The sequence below is a fragment of the Haplochromis burtoni genome, unplaced genomic scaffold (assembly GCF_018398535.1).
Source record: "Haplochromis burtoni strain Fernald_Lab_line unplaced genomic scaffold, NCSU_Asbu1 Contig_168, whole genome shotgun sequence".
Taxonomy (NCBI): Eukaryota; Metazoa; Chordata; class Actinopteri; order Cichliformes; family Cichlidae; genus Haplochromis; species Haplochromis burtoni.
The window spans coordinates 415,833-431,310 of NW_024582529.1; the positions used below are offsets into that span (position 1 = coordinate 415,833).

The following is a 15,478-nucleotide window of genomic DNA, read 5'->3' on the forward strand; positions in this document are numbered from 1 at the left end:
GCTTTGTCCTTTGTCTCAGTCATCCAGGTCATAGTAATCTTAAGTGTTCAGTCAAAGGCTTTTTGAAGAGGTTTCACCTCTCATCTGAAAGGCTTCATCATTTCTAAAAGCTGGGTGGATTCCTTTAGTTTTCCTTATGCTTTCTGTTTTCTCGGCCGGTTGAGTTTTTACAGTGAGTGATGACAATGGACCCTGGATGCAAAACTAATGGGATACCTCATATGTGTACAGTAATAAAAGATGCATGATACTGCCAATGTAGCCAGCAAGCTTAGATTATACATGAAGGCATTTCGAACCTAAACCTGTATTTTTTCTTAAGACTTGCAGGGGGTGTTGTATAAAAGAGAGACCCTTTCCTGATGAGTTCATGGCCTTTACCTTGATTAATACAACATGAGCAAATTGTGGTCCCCCTCTTTTTTCACAGCAAGCTTGTGGAGTAATGTGTTGTCCATGTTATCTCCAGTCCCATAAAGGCAACAACTTCTGATTCTGTGAAAGTTTTGTTCAGTAATCAAACTTTAAATTTGTAACAATGTATCTTTATGTTAATTCCAGAGACTTACCTGAGAATGACTACAGTGATTACACCTTTCCTATCAAACCAAACAATCAGCTGTATATAATCGTCAATAATTATCATTCTGTGTTAATCATCAACATACAAAATAGCTTTTTACATATTACACATTTCTCTTTGTGTTTTTGTGAATCAGAGAAAGAACTTGATGAGTATTCCAGCTACTACAACTCCAAGCGCCGCTCCAACAACGCTCCGCCCTCCTTCTACTCCTCTCAGCACCACCTGCCCTTTGGAGGGGACTACACGCTGGGATCCAGAGGCACGCTACCACTCCATGGCTCTCGGCCCCACCTCCACATGCCGCCCTCCACCCCGAACCCATACCCGCTCCCCTCCCAGACACATTACACCAGCTCCAGCTTCGATAGGCCACCACGCCGTGTCCGTTCCCAGGACCAGCTGCTGGCATTTGGGGAAGGCAACACTCTGTCCCGCCTGTCCAAGAACCAGCAACACCAGTACTACAAAGCCATGATGAGCACCAGCAGGAGCTCTACATCACAGACGCTCCGCAGGTGAGATCGGGGATAAGAGGTGAGGTGTGATCAGATAGGACAAAGAGAAGCAGCAGATGAAATACTAAAGAGAAAGGAGTCAGATCAGAGAAGAGGAAGACGAGAGAAAAGAAGGGATCATAGAGATATGAGATGACATGAGAAGATGGGGGTGAGATGAGTCAAATCCCATTAAGAAAACATAAGAACAAAGGGAATCAGGGTGTAATATTTCATCAGTATCAAGAGTGGGACAGTTTCATCAAAGTTTAAAGAGTCTGGCAAAGTGAGGGTTCACGCTATTAAATTTAGGCAACAAAAATTCTGTTTGGGATATATTAGAGGTCCCATATTATACCTTATTTAACTAGTTAAAATCGTATATGTCCTTAAAGTAATTTTTAAAGTTTGAGCTTGACACAGTGTAGCTCATCCATCCTTCAAAACACAGCTTTGAATTTAGTGCTTTTCCTAACAGGCTGTCTCGTTGTCGGTACTCTTAAATAAAATGAATTCCAGCTGTGCCTTTCTGCCATTTCCATGAATACCGATAGACTAACCATTATCATCCTGCAAAGCTACTCTAATAAATAAAAACATGGAGCTGAAAAAGTGCATTATACTTCAAATTTCCACAATTTAAGATGGTCCCCCTTAGAGTTGTCGTGATACTAGAACTTTGAATTCAATTCCAATACCCAGGAAAGTACTCTATACCATTTTCAAATCATAAAGCTTCCAGTAAAATTAATCTTCAAATATTGTAATACTTTTATGACACTGACAAGAAGTCTGTGTTTCCAGGTCCCATGAGCGGCTCCTGGTCTCCCCTGACCGTCTGGAGGACCGGCTGATGACGATGGGTCTGCTGCCGGGAACGAGTGAGCGAGGGGGAGGAACCGGGATGGTTCCCACCATGGGCCGGCTCAGCCACCACCAGAAGGCTCAGTCACAGCAGAACATTTGTGTCACGCCATCCATGGACCGCCACCACATGATCAAGATGAACTCCCACCCCACATCAGGCCACGAGCACGACCGCAGCACCACGACCATGTCCGGCATGGGCATGCACGGTGGCTGGGACTCCCATGGCGGGACAGGTGGAGGCCACCCCAACGCCCGACGTATGGCTTTCGCCAGCAAGAGGCAGAACACGATTGAACAGCTGCACTTCATCCCCGGAGGAGGTGGAGGCCAGGGACTCCGGACTGGGAGTAAGAATGAGGTGACAGTGTGAGAGGAAGAGTGGTGGAGAAGAGGTGCAGATGAAAAGAAGCTGAAGACCAGATGAAGAGAGGGAAGCAGCGAGGTTTTTAGTGTGAAGATATGAGCAGGAAATGGCAAAGAAACAAGCAAGTGGTTTGATATCAGCTGGCTCCCTCACAGGGCTGCTCTCAGCTGCACACAGCCCCCTTCATAAAATAAAAAGTGGTGGATGGCAACATTAGTGAGTAAAGCCAATTGATTCTCTCTTTGTCACTTGTGTATTGGAAAAGAGAAATTTCACCTATTCTTTGTGAAGAGAAGACAAATGCCCAAGTAAAGAGCAAAAAAAAAAAAGAAAAGAAAAAAGCAGTTAAAGGCTGCTGGGTATTCGCTGTGACTTTTATTGAAGGATATCCACTGAGTCAAATTTGTTGAATTGTCCTTGAGTTTTGTTGCGCTGTCCTCTGAGTCCTCGAGTGCTCCGACAGAAATTCATCCATCTTTGAATCCACTGTGGATGTCAGAGCGCCGAGGCAGAGGCAGACGGGTTTGCTTGTCAGTGTATTTATACAAGTATTTAAAACCAAACAAGTTGCTTTTGTATGAAATTAACCTGATACTATTACTACTACTAATAATAATAATAATATTAGCATAACTGAGCCCTGTAGGATTTTGTGTATACTTAGTTGAAAACATATTTATCCTTTAGCCAGCCACTTTGTAATGTAAAGTCTGGTCATATGATCAGTCTGTCATTTCTTTCTCTAGTCGTGATTGGACTATCAAAGTAAAACTGCTGAAATAATGCAGCAGTTAACTCTCATTTGATTTCTTTATAGCTCGATTCACTCAAGCTAAAGATAAATAAATAAAATGAGCCGTTTAGAGACGAAAAGCAAGTCAAAGCGCTGCCATAAAGGCCCAGTCACACCAGCATTTCACGAAAACTCCCAAGAACTAAGTGCCAGTTAATGATAAAGGGAAGGATAAAAATAAAGAAGGTTGAGGAGCTATTGTGAATGTCTCAAGTTGCTACTTCTAAAACATTTTGAATCCAGATGTTCGCCTGTGTTTCTGGTGTGACCGGGCTTTACAAGTGAAGTCCACTTTGCAGTATGATTTTAGCTGACTATGCTCTTGTACAGTGAAATCTAGTGGGTGTATATCATCTATGAAACATTGTGTAATTCGTAGGCTAAGAAAGTTTTGAACTGAGCCAATCTCATACATTGACTGACTGACCAAACATTCTTCAGCAACTGTAGGGTTTCCGCCAGTCTACCATAGACTTAGCAGATTTTTAATTGACCACCTCACACACTTTTATAAACAAAAGCTACATTTGTAACGTTAGCTAATGTATCTTATCCTGGTTTTATTGTTACCCATTTTTCAGATCAGCTAATAGTACAACAATTTAAAAAAGAAAATAAAAAACAATGTTAAACTTAAAGCATTAGCTTTGGTGGACATCTACTATTTACAAATGACAGTAAGCTACATGATTCCTAGCCATAAGTGAACAACTATAACCATATTGTGGGCTCTGTGGGTGGTATAGCACAGTAAAGTGGGAAAAAACACTCAATTTGTATCCAGAGATATAAAGTGAGAGCTAACTGCATATTAAGTCTGACATCATTGGGCATTTCTGGGTCCCAAAAGAAAAGAGTCATTGAGGAAACTTTGAGAGTTAAAAAATTCCAAGCTTGAATAAAAGGATCTGTGCGCTCGTTCTCCCAGTAAAGTTTAACATTCCAGCAATCATGGAAAAGAAGGTTTACTAAGCTGGAGTTAGAATTAGGTTAGTTGATCTTGTCAAGTGAAGCTAAGCTAGTTGACATATAACTGGTGCCATTTGCCATATAGAGCTATGTTTAGTCTAAAACAAACTAATATAAAGTCCAAGTTGAGGTTTCTCGCTGAGACAGATGTCTTCATTGAATCAGACCAGGAAGCCAAGTCGATCTTTTGTTTCCTATGATTTCATTGACAGGAAGTAGGTAATAAAAATGGAACGCACTTCACCTAAGATAACATCTGAGCCTCATCCATGACACAAGGTTATGAAAAATGTAAAAAGTCCTGAGCCCAAGTTGACTGCTTACATTGAAATCTTAGTCGGCACGCTATATATTTTGTGTCTGAGACACCGTTAGCTCATGGCTAGGATAGCTAGCTTTGGAGGAAAAAATTTAAATAGTTTCTGATTTTTGGTAAAGTGATTTTGGATGGCAGTTATTAAGATTTCAGATGGAGCTGCAATCATTTTCAAAAGCCAAAAATCTCATTTTAACACCAATAATTTTACATTTGGACCCAGAAACAGGGTTGTTTTGTTATCGCTCAACAAAATGGCCAAAATGTTTCTGCTATAGGTGCAACATCAGCAATGTTAAATGGTGGCTGGGGTCGACAACTTCTCTGGCGGAAACCCTGAACTGTTCAAAACTTTTCATGGCAAGCTTGTAGAGGGGTCGAGGGTTTTGTTTCTGCCGCCGATTGGTATTAAACCAACCCTCCTGTACGTCTACAGCACCACATGTTTTCCTGCAAGTTCAGCTGCTCACCTCGTACGAAGGGGAAGGGTGGCAAATGGGTTTTAGGCGGTGGGGGGGGACAATGGACACTTCACACCAAGGGCTAAAATGAATTATCTTTGTGTGTCTATGCTCTGTACAGTCTCTGCTTCTCATTTTCATTTTTTCCTGTGAGTCGGGAGGCATGCTCGTGCATATTTTTCACAGATATTTTTATTTTTATTCTTCTTGCTTAGAGAGAAAAAAAAATTAAAATGCAAGGAAATTGTGCAAAGCAAAAGAACTTTTGTGTACCATGTAAAGACACATAACCATTTTAAAAAGCTGCGGGAGAAGCGTTGACCATAATGATGTCATATTTTGTACATTTTTTTGGTTTTCTGGCTGTGAGATGGACCTTCTGGCCACGCTGGCTGGATATACCCTTTCTGGGGTTTCAAGAGAGGCCTTGTTTAAGGTTCCACTCTCGGGTTGTATTTCGATAAAGACAGACATGATTGATTACTGCGTGAAGCTTCCTGCCAGCCAGTTTTAGTGTTTTAATACATGTGCTCACGTGTTAATGGTTTATGTAGAAGTTCCCCCTCAATGACACTATGAACGCTATCATCATGAGCTCTCTTTCTTTCTCTTCTACTTAAACATGTATTTATTTTTTTAATCTCTGTGAGTTTTAATGTATAATCCTGGATTTTCAGTATTAAAAACTTTCTAGTGGAATTAAAAAAAAAAAGAATAGAAGAAGAAAAACCCTTTGTATACACAAGAACAAAAAAGAGCTGATGCAATCATAGAGAAAAGAAGAAACGCATGACGGTGTCAGAAGCCAGTGTTGGTGATGTCATAGTGCTGACTTATGATGTCACGGCGTGTATGTGCGTACATGTACATGCGTCTGTTTTAGTTTGTGTGCCCGTGCGTGTAACTTTCTGTGTCTTCTTATTCTTCTTAGGAATGCTGAACCTCATTATTATTTATTTTTCTTCTTTTTGTTTGGACCAAACTCGGAGTACGTCTTCAGCACTCGAGTCACTGCGTGTTCATATCAAGCTGTAATGACATTTTCAAAGCCTGTCGTTCCTTTAAAAATTCATTTTTTTAAAGGGACATCATTCAGTTAGCTTTTCTTGTCGAGCTATGTTCATCAAAGTGAGGACTTTTCAGACATTTGATAATGTAACTTACTGAAGGCTTATATTGTGTCAGGTTTTGGTGTTTTAATAGAAGCTGAGTGCTTTAATTTATGGATGTTTAAGTTTGTGTCACTGAAATTTGAGTTTAAAGGTACTTTTTGTAAACTTTGATGTTTAAAAATTCTTTAAAATGTTCCATAATAAACAAAACTATGAAAAAGAAATGTGAAGAAACAACCACTGTGACTTTATATATAAAACATGCACTGTTTGGGTGCATCAAGTGAAGCTGGAATGGGGTGCAAATAGTCTTACCTTTATTTAACCTGGTAAGTCAAAAACAGCACATTTTTATTTATGACCAACCAACAGTTCGACTGCCTTGTCTTGATCAACAAATAGGTCCAAAATTATCAGACGTAACCACCGTGACGTCGCCCACTAGATGAACATTTTCAGTATCTGACCTGACTGAAAACCTCAATCAAATTCTCCCAAGGGTAATTACAAAAAGTACCTTTAATATATGTCCACAAAAGCTGTTTGTCTTTTAAAAGAAATGTTTTCATCTGAGGAAATTTTAAAGGCACAGAAGGTATAAAAAGCAGCTTTTTTTAGGTTGCAATACGGCCGAAAGAGGAGAACGTTAATTGCATTTAAAGGTTGTTTTTCTGTGGAGAGCAGTTGTTGCCGATGTGGAGCAGAATGTAAAGTGACCTGGTTTGGCTGATTTTAGAACCTTAAAAGAGCACGAGGCATAAAAATAAGAAGGGAGGGTGGATGTAAATGACGTGGGAATTCAGTTATATTTTTAATGTCTCACTCATTTTTCCTCATACCTTCAAAAGTCTGATGCAGATGTTATAATCCATGTTCAGTTAATTGGTCCTCTGATCAAACTGTGTGTGTGTGTGTGTGTGTGTGTGTGTGTGTGTGTGTGTGTGTGTGTGTGTGTGTGTGTGTGTGTGTGTGCGCGTTTTAACCACTGGGGGGGTGTTGGCAGGCTTGGGCATATTTGTATTCTCGAAGCTACTCTGCATACCTCAAATTGTATAATACATTTATTTATTACATCCCCTTACATGTCTATTTCCAAGAATATCCAGACAAAGGTCTCACAGATGTGCAACCCTTTTGTTATTGGTGATCAATTCTTGCGTTTGTAGAAATCATACTGTTTAATTGATAATAACAATAAAATTAAATACCACTAAACTTTGTTTTTCTGTGTGGTGTGATTAAATATTACTTTTTTAATATTTAGGTCACATTTTTATGTTTAGAACTTTTTATTAATATATTTAATGTTGATCCTGACTCCCTCTGCTTTTTACAATTTTTTTTATTTTTTATTTTTTAGTAGATTTCATTTTTTCCCCTGTTTTTCTCCCAGAGTCACAGGCCCTCTGAATAAATGAAGTTGGAATGAAAATTTCCCCTTTTTTTCCAGAATTATTGACCCTTCATAAATTCCTAAGTATGGAGACATCGACATGAGATGTTCAGGGTTAAGAAAAAAACTCCACAAAAATGCATTTGAACTCTGCTAAAAGTTACAGATCGACTTTACATCAACTATCTACATACATTTAAATTGTTAAGGAAAACTTCAGAAAGTACATTTTGGTTACATTTTTCAAGGGCCATCTATAACTGATATATAGCTGACACAAGCTATTGCATATCTTCTCTTCTACCTAAATCAAACCTACACCCTTGTTTCTATGGCATGTCTTCTTTCAACCTACATTGAGGGGCTCTCTATTAAAGCCACATTTTAACATTCTGAATATAACTCACAGTGTGAAATTAAGAAAAAAAAAAGAGCCAAACAAGTTCTATATAATAGTTTGGACACAGTACATTTTCTCTTTTATATGGAATATTAAAACCTTAAATGATCTCATCCCGTCTTCATTAAAGGTCTACTGCGTAGAATTCAAGAGGCTCTACAAGTAAAATATTCACAATTATGTGTTTATTTTATTAAGTTTTAATAAAGTTACAATGAACGATGATATACCAGCACACTTACAAAACCTTTTCCATACAGTGTCCTTTGTGTCTAAAGTAAAGCAAACACTGAATCTATGGACTGCCTTCAGCAGTTTCACCCACTAACACTGGTTCTCCTATTCACATGCAAAGGGAGATTTTATGATGGGTATTTATTTGACTGTGGTTTCCAACCGTGCATCTAGAGGCCACTATGTACTGCACTTTTAAACATGTATGCAGTGTTTACACTGACAGAATTTAAACAAAGTTTGGATGCACAGTCTAAGTTTGAAATGACTGACCCATGAGTAACAGTATATGCATTTATATAGTTGGACAAAGCATTAACCCCTTCCTATTGTGCAAAAGTGATGAAAAATATGGTGTAAATGGGCACTACCACATAAAACTGCTGACTTATGAATCTATTCAATAGTGACTGGCGTTTAGAGATCCTTTCTGTAGAGGACCACAAGGGTCACAGAAAGGGTAATAAAGCATTTCTTTAAGTATTAATATGAATATTACAAGTATGCAATAATGACTTTATTTATAAATAAGGAATTAATCTGGAAACAGACTAAAATATAAAAATGAACTTCATAAATATAGTCATGTGAGTTAGAACGTTTTCACAGGACTCTCTGCAGCCGTGTGAAAAACTATGCTCACCCCACAATTCAAGAGCTTGTAGAACCACCTTCAGCAGCAATAATTTTTTTTGCTTGGATTTATGAGTCTGTCACATCGTTTTGGAGGAATATTGGCCCATTCTTCTTTACAGTGTTGCCACATTGTGTAAATTGGTTGTGATCATAATCTGTGAACATCATAGTCCATGAAGACTGCTGTCTGACCTCATCTGACCAGACCTGTCCATCACCAGTCCAAAAAAAAGTGTCTCAGAGCCGATTCCTGTTGTAATCACACACCAAGAACTGAATTAAACGGGGGGACGGATTAGGGGAGACCGGGGATAGTTGTAACGTGGGTCAGTTGTAACACTTCCAATTTCTCCAATCAGGGCTAAGTTTCAAATGATGTGACTCTTCCTGTGCATGCCCAATTCAGTTCTGCTATCACATGTGAAAAATCAGCACATTTTGTCAAACACAGGCAATTTAACACCAAAAAAAGTAATTTGTATGCCAAAAAGTAAGTTTTTCTACTTTATTTCAATTTCTAATAGCATTATCTGCTTTGCAGTTAAACTCATCAAACTTAAATTATGTTATTTGTATGTCTATGGGGATATATTCTGTGTAGGTCTTTAGTGCTAATGTTTTAGCCGCTGGCAGTAATGTTAGCTAGTTCATGGCTATAGGAGTCTGGGTCAGTTGTAACAATAATGCAGATGTTACAACTTACCACACTATTACTTTAACTTATATTAAACAAGTTGGGGCAACGACATCAGCAGAGAGAGGTTCACTGGTCGCATTTGTATATGCGGTTAATGCCATTGGCAACACAATTCCTCCACTGTTCGTGTTCCCACACATACATTATGCAGACCACTGTGTCAGAGATGGACCAGTAGGAAGTACTGGTAGTGGAAATAAATCAGGATGGGTGCAAGAAACAGATTTCCTCATCTTTCTGAAGCACTTTGCAAACCACACCAAGGTAAGCCATGATAAAAAGTAATGGAATTGCGATGCTGGTGAACAACTACATTTTTTCAGCTTCATTGTTATGTTCAAAATTGGTGCAAGAGTTGTAGGTTATAATGCCCACTGAGCCAATGAGGCCAAACTCAAGGAAGACCAACCAAAATTAATGAAATATTCAGTTGCAGAAAATTCCATAACTTGTCTTTTTTGGGGGGTTGGAATATGTTCAAAAGCTAGATTTCTGCATTCTGTCACACACACACAGAGCTACATAAATGGCTGTAAGTGCATTCATGTGTTGAATAAACAAAGATTACATGTTAATATTTTGTCAGTACCCTTATTTCATTGTGTTACATTTCACCCCAGGATATGTTACAACTAACCCAGACTATGGGGTTAATTGTAACATTTCACTCTTTGTGTTTGAGGCCATACCATGCAATGGGTAATTGTGCTGCAGAGAAAATAGCTGCACTATTTAATAGCAGAGACATGTAAATACTTTGCATTACATTTTGAATCCACTACCTTAAAAGAGCTTCAATTTACAGACAGAAATGTCAAAAATGTTACAACTATCCCCGGTCTCCCCTACTGACTGAAAAGATGTAAGCTGAAGCTTTAACTTGCTACACCTTCTTTTTTTCATGCCAAAAACACTTTTACAACATGGCTTCACCATAAACAAACAAATACAATAGCAACCAGGTGACAAAAACAAAATGTTGATAATCACGCCCCTTTTACAGATGCAGATTCGCAAGAAACCTCAGGAAAGTTTTCTGAATATTTAAGGCGAGTAGCGTTTGACTTCCTTCAGCTGCTTTCTAAATCAAACCTACACCCTTGCCCACAATGTGAGTGTGCAAACAAATCCATGTGCCCACAACACGAGCAGCGCAGCAGAGTAAACACACAGTCAAACACACCCACATAGGCAATAGGCAAGAATAATACACTATAATAATAACTTTAATTGAATGCAAATGAGGCACCAGGCACACAGCAGCACTTCCATGACGCGCGCACAAACACACACGTTGTAATGTTATGCAGCATGCACCCTAATGATATCTTTAATTGACTAATTAACATTTCACACACTTGGTGTGAAAACACACACATTCACACACACAGTGACACGCAAGGGACTTGATGGCTTACGGTGTTTGAAGGCAGTTTTTTTAATGGAGTGTAAAGCGTATGCATGCACGCGCACGTACATGAACGCTCTCGCGCTCACATACACACGCGCGCGCTTTATTTATTCTTGAGCATCATGCTGGATAGGATACGGATTTTGGGCAAGAGGTGGATGTGAGCGTGGTGGCGGTGGTGTGCTGGATGTGGTCGCAGCCGGACAGACTAAAACCTGCGCCTGGCTCTACCCGGAACCATTATGCAGACAGGAAACAACCATTTTAAGGCCAGGAGCATCCGAGGAGCTGTCGTCTACAGAGGGGGGGACACCTAAAGCTGACACGGGGCGGAGAGCAACCAGCCGGGGAGAAAAGAGGGAATAACACGACGGGAACAAAACAAAGGCTCCGTGTGAGGGAAGAGGAGCAGTGAGCCACTCCAGCTGCATGACTCTACTGTCACACAGACAATGGACTTATCGGGGCAGGCCAGCGGAAACAGTTTTTGTTAGCGAGAGAAAAGCAGCCCTCCCGGGCCGATGGAGAGCCAGGCCTCTCACTCCGCTTTTCCCTGGATGAAGAAAAAGGCCCCGCTGACAGGCTTTAGGGACCCCGTTCTCGCGGTGCACAGCCACCTTCATGTGTTCACATTTTTACTTCCTTGGTTCTGAGTCTGTTTTTTCGCACCCAGACGTCGCATGCTACGAGGTAAAAACAAAAACAAAAGCCGTTCTCAGCAGGACTGTGTCGCCTAACGAGCTAGCTGCCGAGCTAACGGTCCGAGCTAAGCTTTAGCATTGCTAGTTGTTGGCTAGACAACCAGGGGACCTCATTTAGCATCACCTTAACCTACTTTAAGTAGTGTTTTTTAATAATTAAAACTATCGTAATTTAAAAATTAATTTAACTATGTATATGTTAAAATGCGAGTAAAACAGCGAGACAATGTTGTTGTTTTTAACGATTAGAGCAGGATCACTAGTTAGCTAGCTGAGGGGTTGACGAATGCTAACAGAGTCTGGCGAGTGGCTGGAAACGATTATTTCCATCAGTCTGACCCACTCGGTCATCGGTTCATCTATTCCAGATTGTGGACCTGAAGTCACCGGTTTTCCCCGGACTGTCCTCCTTCCCTCATTCAGCGCCGTGGTCCAGCCAGCAGGGTGCTCCAGATACAGACTTGTGGATCAGCCGGTAAGATGCAAGCAGCATGCAGTCACCCTGCTCTCAATTAAGGCTCTATAGTCTTATTCTTGTGTGAGCTACATTAAAAATTGATGCGTTAAAGGAGATCTAAGTAATGTTAAACTCTGCAAAAATCTGAATAATCTTTGCATGCTTTTTTTGGTGCAAATGCTGGTGCTCGGTTTGCAACCTAGAATAATTACGCGTTTCTGCAGCGATTTATTTCCTATAACTGGATTTAAATCTTAAAAACAAAGTGTTTGCTGCCATGACATTTAATAAAATAGGTTTCATAAAAATATTAGGATGCTAGCCTCCCTGGTACTTGACGTTGCAAATTTCTCCATAATGAAGAAGTTCAAAAAAAAAAAATATAATATATATAGATAATAGATAAGATATAGAAGATATTAGATATAAGATATATATAGATAATAGATATATAGATATATTAGATATATATAGAATATAAATAAATATATAGATAGATATAGATATGATATATAGATATAGGCAGTAGCAGCTCCTAGTGTCCTTTTAAACAACTGATGCTCGTGGAAAGAAACAATATTACACACGGGAACTCTGTCCCACTGTAGTAATGCTTTTTATTACTTGTTTATATCCATTATGAATAACTGGACCTGGATTTTTTTTTTTAATGCTTCTTTTTTTCTATCCACCATCTTTCCTTTTACCTCCTAACAGAAGTGTACTTTGGCTGCATATTTTTGTTCAATATCTAATGTTAATCTATTTGCTTGAATTTTTGTTTAATTGGGTATAAAGGGAGACAAGACTTAAGAAGTAAAAAAAACAAACAAAACAAAACCATTAAATTTTAAACATTAGAAATGGCTTAAATTGCTGCTATTACTGCTGTTTCTTACCGCATTATAAGTATTGTGGTTTTGGGGCTGCTGGATGACAAAATTAACCTTTTAATGACAGCTCCTGCTGTGAGATGTTTGTGATGATATTTTCCAGAAGACATTTTCTAAATGCTTTCCTTCAGCAGACATTATTGGTAATAAATGCACTCAGTTGAGCTCTTCCTTAGTAATGCCACCTGATGATAGACGAAGCAGTGCAGTCTACTTTGCATTGTCACGGGAATTTGCATGTATTGACCCAGTGAAGCAGAAAACATGTAAATATGATTTTTTTTTTTTTTTTTTTAATCCTAATGTTCCACCAAATCTGTTTTACTTTTCTGGAGATAAATATTTAACTTTACCAGTTCACAAATTTTAAGATTATCTGGTGTTGTGGTTGCTGTTGCTTTTTTTTTTTTTTTTTTTTTTGCAGCACCATTATGGCATTTACATGCTTATATGCTTTACATTGTTTATAGCTCTCTATTGTATGTTCCTCTGAGTTTTGTGCAGAATAAGAGTGAAATGAGCGTCCACCACAAGTGCACAGAGCCTGGAAAGCCTGTGTTGACATACAAATCTGATAGCCACCAGTGGGATACCTGTTATCTCTGACCTGGGTTTTGGCTGTTGTTGAACCAAATAACAGAGAAATCCTGACTACGTTGAACTTGCTTCATAGTATTCACCCCAGATACAGGCAGTTTTTAAAATATTTTAGTGTAACATAACTGATTGAGTGGAGCCACTAAAGCATGTTGCTCAAGTTCTTACATTCAGTAAGAATTTGTCCTTATGAATGTAAAAGGCCTTCATCAAACCACCTGTGTGCATAGTTAAAATGTGAAAGAAAATGGTATATTCTCTGCTCCTATTAACCAGAGGTTTGTTTTTATTTTGAACAAAATATAAATTGACTAATGAACACTATAAGCTAATGTGGATTTAGAAATCTTTATTTAAAGTAAGTAAACTAGCTTTTCCTATTTATTTTGGGGAGCAGTGTGTAGGGACGGTACCTCAGGGTAGCCGTTCAGTGGATTCGAACCCCCGACCTTCCGATCATGGGGCCACCACTCTACCTACTGAGCTATCCCTGCCTCAAGTGCCTGTTATTTTCCATAAATGGATAAAATAGGACTTATGTTTTGTTAATGGTCAGTGTGACATTTAAACATTGCTGCTGTTGCTAGTTGGTGTCCAAAATACTAGTTGGTTAAACGTATTATTTTATTTACGACACCATTGTGGTTGCAGCTCACTTAGACATCTGTCCCTTGTTTCTGTCATTTATATGACTAGTAAATTAGTTACCAGGAACATTCTCAACTCCGACCCTTGCCTCTGGCTGGATACTGAGTGGGGTGACAGTAAAAATCAAATTGAGCGTACAAGTGGCTGAAATGCATGCCGACACTTTTAGCCACCCAATTACAGTCTTCAAAAAGAAATGGCACACACTTATACCTGGATTATGGACACTGCATTGGTTGTGCTGCACACCAACTGTTGTTACAACAGTTTTATCACAATTTATACTGACAAGCAACGCTTGCTGGATTTGCTATTTTATTTATGTATTTAATTTTAACTGGATACTCTCATCTTTTCAAATTGTTGCAGCTCTGAATCTGAGCTCCTGCAATGATATATCACTGAAATTAGGGGTGGCGGAAAAAATCGATACTGTGTAGTATCGTGATATTTTGTTTGCTAATAATGCATCGGTACAGGGACAGCAGAAATCGATATTTTGTTACAAAAAAGTTTTTGTGGACTGGAACTCTGACTTCAGAGCATGTCCTTTTTCTGAGCAAGAATCCTTCACTGTCCAAATGTGTTTAACTTTTTTTTGGCAGCAATAAACATGTTTTATTTTAAGTTTTAAACTTTTTTATTTAATGTAAAATTATATTTTGTTTTAATTTACTTTCAAATTCTTCAGTTGCTGAATGGGCTGCATAGTTTTCATAAATTGCATAGTTCAGAATAGCTATAATTGTACCAGATGGTTGCATTCAGTTAAGTTGGACTAGACTGTAATACAAACCGTTCAGTTTGTCAACAATAAAACTGACTGAAATGAGAGACTGAGTGTGAGACTTTGATATTAGATAAAATGAATATTGATAAAGTTTACCTTTATGTACAGAATCTGAATATCGCAAAGTATTTTTTTTAAAAATTGCAATAATATCGTATCGTGGGATGTATGGTGATTCCCACCTCTAACTGAAATGATGGTAAAGACCAAAACAACTGTATACTCTTGCCTGCAACCCAGGGTTGAATTGCTGTAGTTTTTTACATTGCTATCATTTGCATAGCTTGCAGCTGGGTATTCTTCATATATTGTGCTGAACACAGAAACCCAAAGACCATCGGCCCAGTTTCTGTTTGGGTGGGGAGGCAAGATTAGGGTTTAACAAAGAGCCTCCCTTTGGGAGAGGGATCGCTACCAAAAACATTTTAAGGACCAAAATTAGATTTATTTTACTAATAAGTCTCATTATTGTTTGTAGCCTGGCTGGAGACACAGAGCATTTGGAAATTATGCTTTGTGTGATATTTTCCACTGTTGTAAATACATTGAGCATGTTTTTGAATTTCATCGTATTTGTTGTGCATTCTAGGCTTTATGTGAACTGGCATGGGATTGGAATTGGCTTTGTCATGTGTTCCTTAGCTGTGAGAACCCCC

The 15,478-nt window shown here is 38.8% G+C and overlaps 2 protein-coding genes across 3 annotated transcripts in view; both read left to right on the forward strand.

Annotated features, from left to right (window-relative positions):
* The window catches only part of shisa7b (shisa family member 7), a 50,389-nt gene extending 44,058 nt beyond the window's left edge, over positions 1-6,331 (forward strand). For both annotated transcript variants that reach the window (XM_005933739.3, XM_005933740.3), the window contains 2 exons: positions 720-1,101; positions 1,885-6,331. In XM_005933739.3, coding sequence (XP_005933801.1) covers positions 720-1,101; positions 1,885-2,320 — 818 coding nt within the window. In that variant the 3' untranslated portion in view covers positions 2,321-6,331. The remainder of the gene's footprint in view (positions 1-719; positions 1,102-1,884) is intronic.
* A 4,346-nt stretch (positions 6,332-10,677) lies between these two features.
* Positions 10,678-15,478, forward strand: part of LOC102306831 (zinc finger protein 865) — a 14,397-nt gene continuing 9,596 nt past the window's right edge. Inside the window, exons 1-2 of the mRNA XM_005933741.3 lie at positions 10,678-11,426; positions 11,806-11,912. The gene's annotated coding sequence lies outside the window, so the exon portion shown is untranslated. The remainder of the gene's footprint in view (positions 11,427-11,805; positions 11,913-15,478) is intronic.